The sequence below is a fragment of the Hyposmocoma kahamanoa genome, unplaced genomic scaffold (genome assembly GCF_003589595.1).
Source record: "Hyposmocoma kahamanoa isolate Upper Pololo Valley unplaced genomic scaffold, ASM358959v1 97310, whole genome shotgun sequence".
NCBI lineage: Eukaryota > Metazoa > Arthropoda > Insecta > Lepidoptera > Cosmopterigidae > Hyposmocoma > Hyposmocoma kahamanoa.
This window is the reverse complement of record NW_020655351.1, coordinates 7,455-12,182: the sequence shown is the minus strand read 5'-3', so window position 1 is coordinate 12,182 and position 4,728 is coordinate 7,455. Positions and strand designations below refer to the sequence as shown.

The window sequence follows — 4,728 nt, the reverse complement described above, 5'->3', positions numbered from 1 at the left end:
AGAAATTAGCGACACCGAGAATTAGAAATTAGTTAATAGTGTTAGTTAATTATGGACTATTAGAGAATTATAAAGTATTAGTTAAATATAGATTATAAGTTAAGTATTAATTAGTTAATCGTTAAATTGTGCCTGCTACGGCTTTTTTGTCACTACTTGAATATACTCGTTGTAATTTTTTTATTTTTACAATAAGCTTAATATTTAAATGAGAAAAGATTTTTTATCTTACCACCACTCACTCTTCCCCCTTAAATTGGGTCCCCTGACCTCAAAATTGAATTAGGTAGTCATAATAGGTAATAAGAAAACCCCATGAAGCAATAAATCGCAATAAATATTTTTGTCCAGTGAGCATGTTCTGAGCGAATCATAGTGAATTGGGGTGAAAGTATTCAAATCAGCAGAGGGTACTCGCCGATTGCTGCCCGCGGTGCCCCAGAAGCACAGGACAGGGAATGGCACGTCGTGACAGGAGGTTACTTTTGTGCACCTCAAGCAAGCAAGCTATTGCATTCATGGTATTACACATCTGTGATTATTATGATGTGGTTTCAAATGTTGAATGAATCTCTCACCAATATTCTTATAAACTTTGTTGATTTCAGTCCTGACGGAATGCCCAGCGACGTAAGCGTCACCACTTGATATCGTTTCGTCACCCATCAGCATTTTGAATGTAGTTGTCTTACCTGCGCCATTTACACCCAGCAAACCAAAACATTCTGATTCACTAACAGCTGAAAATTAATAAAATCACTTTATTTGGTTTGATACAAATCGGAGTTCGTGTTGGCGTGGCTTTGTGATCATTCCATGATGAACGGGTACATTTTATTTTAATTAAAATGTTGGAGATTCCACATATTCTATCCGGCCTGGTTACCTGACCAGAGGGATATAACATTTTGAGACAAAATCCTTGGAGTTGGTCCCAAATCTGCTAATTTTAAATCATCTCAGTTTTGTGTTTTTGTTTGGTATTCCGCTAATATTCAACGCCCATTGCATGTTTTTGGTATGTTGTTCTTCAATGGTGAGACGATGGCGTATAATATTACTATACCATTGACCTACTAGGTCAATGTATTACACTATAATATTATATATGACATTTAATTTCAACACTAAATTGTTGTATAAAAATTAAGATATGCATAGTAATTTCCATTGTAGTTTTAGTAAGGCAACATCGATCGTTAGTGATCGAATTAATAAATGCCATCACTGCTATTCCACCAACACCCTATTGAGAGTCAACTGCCATTGCAACTAGATTTAAATTGTTATATAAACTCAGTGAAGTCTAAATGGAATTACAATTACCAGTGATTTCCAGAAAACTAGCAGATTTGGGGCCCATGGGGCCTACCGTAACCTTTCCAAAAACAATTTTATTTCAATGTAAGCTTATTATAATATTACTCATATTCGTACCATGACAAACCTGTCAACCAAGTAATGTATTATTGCTAAAGTGGTTGAAAGAACGAATGATTTTCCAATATTGTCTATTCCTTACTAAAAGTACGATATAAATAACGCTATATGAACTATATGTATAATGCCATCTCTTTCTTTTGTGATGTTCCGAATCGTCTTATCGTAGTATAATGTTTATACCGTAAATTGGGGTGAATAGAATGTGTGGGGTGAATAGAAAAAAAGTCCGAAAAAGTTTAGCTTGATACAGCACTATGCCTGTATAGCTTTTTATGGTAGAAATTGTTTGCTTATATTGACGACTCTTTTAAAGTAATCAGATCTTAACAAAGATAAGTGGCGCAAATGCCAAATTCAATGTAAATTTAACAGCTCAAAAGATAGCAAATTTCGACCAACTAAACGTTAAGATTTTATGTAGTTAATCGTTGTTTTTGTAAGTTTTGTGGCTTTAAATGAGAAGTTTGAGCATTTATCTTATTGGAATATGTAAAGGTAAGCCTTTTTCACGTTACTTAAGCGTCTTGAATCATTTTGATGTAAAAGGGTAAAAAGAAATGTAAGAGGGGTGATTAGGAATAGCTAAGAGGTGAATCGATGTGAAAAGAATCACATACGGGGTGAAAAGAATCACGTATGGGGTCATTAGAAGTGACGGTATAGGGCTGCCTGCGTGCGTGCGTGTGTGCGTGCTTGCGTGCGTGCGTGCGTGCGTGCGTGCGTGCGTGCGTTCGTGGGTGCGTGCGTGCGTGCGTGCACATACAAATACACACACGCGTACACATACATATACACATCAACACGGACACGCACACACACTTAAACTTTTTGTTTTATATAATTTCATTTCATTTGTACCTAATCTACTAAAAAACTTTTGGGATTTGAATTAATGCGCAATTATATGATATCATAATATGATTAAGTTCAATTAAGTTCAGAAATGCAATACTATTATGGTACAAAATTTATTTCTTATTCATTTAATGTACTGAGCCTACCATATAGCCAAAACCAAACCCAGATAAGTTAGGTTAATACCTACCTACATAACCTAACGGGTAACCTTCCCAATTAGTATATTTTTTGTGTCAGCCCTTGCACTTTTTCTTTTAACCCTGTTTAACCCAGTTTTTACCCTAGTGCATATTTTGCGATTTTTCTCACAAATATATTAAATAAACTATTAGATAAACAACGCAAATCGTTTAATTAAAATACTGGACACCGCTCAGTACCGTGAAGTATGTAAAACAATAGATAAAAGTAGTTTGAAATTGAGAATTAGTAATTAATTAATAAATATAAATTAGTAATTAAGTAATTAAAAATTAGTAATCGTTTCTATTCACCCCAATTTACGGTACTTAATGTTATTTGAATTCAGACAATTTTAACTGTTAGAAAAAGAAAAGCATGTAATAAACAATGAAATCTATTAAAATTACGTTATTCTCAATTATTTTTACGCATTTTATGAAGAAAAATGAATAAAACAAGCTGAGTCTTGATAGTCACGTAGTGAATTCGGAGTTATAGTCTAGTGTCAACTGTTAGTGTCGGCAAGGAGCATATTAGATATCGCTGTTATAATTTTACGAAAAAAACATCGCGTATTTTTATTTAACGAGATATTATTTCCTATGTGCTATTAAATAAAAAAATAAACATCATATAGAAGATATTTATGTAAATAAATAAGTTCAACTTAATTTTCAATCATTGTAAATAAATTTTAGATGATAAATTCGAAAAAAATATTGTTTCCATTGCGTCCGAGTAACTATTTTAAGATTGCTAAATTTTACATAAAAACAACATTACTTTAATGTAAACTGAGTGAATGATTAGTTAAAAAGCTGCCAATAAAACATCATAGTTATAACATTATAATAAGCTTACTTTAAGCGCGTCATGGTACGAAAAGTCAATGTAAGTTTAAAGTAATATTGTTTTAAGAGGTTGTGGTAGGCCCCCTGGAAACTCGCCTCAGAGCGGTTACACGCGGCAGCTTTTAGCAACGCGTCTGGTGCGATGCCGTTGCTAATCATTTACCTTTACCACCATTTACCATACGCGCGACGTAGACAGAAGCAGCGATACAGTCGTGATACAAACGTGACACAATCGCTATGCAAAGACGATGCACGTTTTTAATCATTCGACATTAGCAACGGCATCGATGCTGTCGCGCATTTACAACGATGCAACCGCCTTATGAATAGCTAATGTCGCCATGCAATCGCGCGTTTGTATCGCTGCTAAAAGTCGCGTGTATATTGTTATCATAATCACCACAAGGGCAGCAAGCAACTCCAACGTTTAAAGTGATAATCATTCGCCCTGAGAAAATTCCTTGGAAAAAAAAACATTTCAAAGTAGTTGTAATTTTTATACTTAACTAACAGCCCTGTTTTAATAACTCGACCGCGTAAATACTTACTGAAAGACACTTGGTTAACAGCGAGGTAACCGTGATAATATTTCGTAGTTTTTTTCACCACTAAGGTATGGTCCCCTTGCCCTTTTTCAATGCCTGCGACATATCTCATCTCTGCCAAGACATCGTCGTCTAATTGGCTCTCATTCAATGGCCGTGGTATACGATCCTTCCTGAATATCTACAAAACAAGAAGAGCGATAGATTATGTTTTCGAGCTCAAGTGTTCTAAATAGGGTTTTCATCCCGGGAATCTCGGTTTCGAAAATTTCGGGGTCAAATTGTCAGCACGCTCAATAGGCTTCGATCCGGATACGTTCCAATAAACAAATTTTTGTATTTGATACGGAGGTGAATTCACCGAATTGCGAAGTGTATGGAATTCCTGAGGATGCACATCATTTAGCTTGTGGAGTTCTGATGGACTCTGTCAGGGTACAGTTATTTGCACAAGTGGGTTTCCGTACATTTAATGTTGGGTGGTTTCAGTCCGTTTTGTCGGAGTCGACATTTGTAGTGCCGCGAAGATTTTGTACTCATTTTTTTCAGGTTTTGATTTTAGTAAGTGTTTTCTTGATGTATCGTTTTATAATGGGGCTGACATGTTCAATAATGATCAAATCCTCGAAATAAATAAAGAGTTAAAACAATTTAGTCTCAACCACTTTTTGGTATTTTCTAAACTCGGCGAGAAACTTTTTAAGTCTCAGGAATATCGAGACTCTTGAGATTTAAGTCACATAAGAGTCTATACAATCTCAAATGACTGGTTAATTCCGCATAACAATAAAAACGTTGAATCAATCGCTTTGGACAAAATACATAGTAAAATTAAAGATATACAC

General features: G+C 34.9%; 1 protein-coding gene across 1 annotated transcript in view; it reads right to left on the bottom strand.

The window, feature by feature from the left end:
• Positions 1-578: 578 nt before the first annotated feature.
• Positions 579-4,728, bottom strand: part of LOC113238666 (ATP-binding cassette sub-family A member 3-like) — a gene marked incomplete at both ends in the record, with an annotated part of 10,854 nt that continues 6,704 nt past the window's right edge. The window contains 2 exons of the mRNA XM_026475502.1: positions 579-740; positions 3,887-4,064. Coding sequence (XP_026331287.1) covers positions 579-740; positions 3,887-4,064 — 340 coding nt within the window. The remainder of the gene's footprint in view (positions 741-3,886; positions 4,065-4,728) is intronic.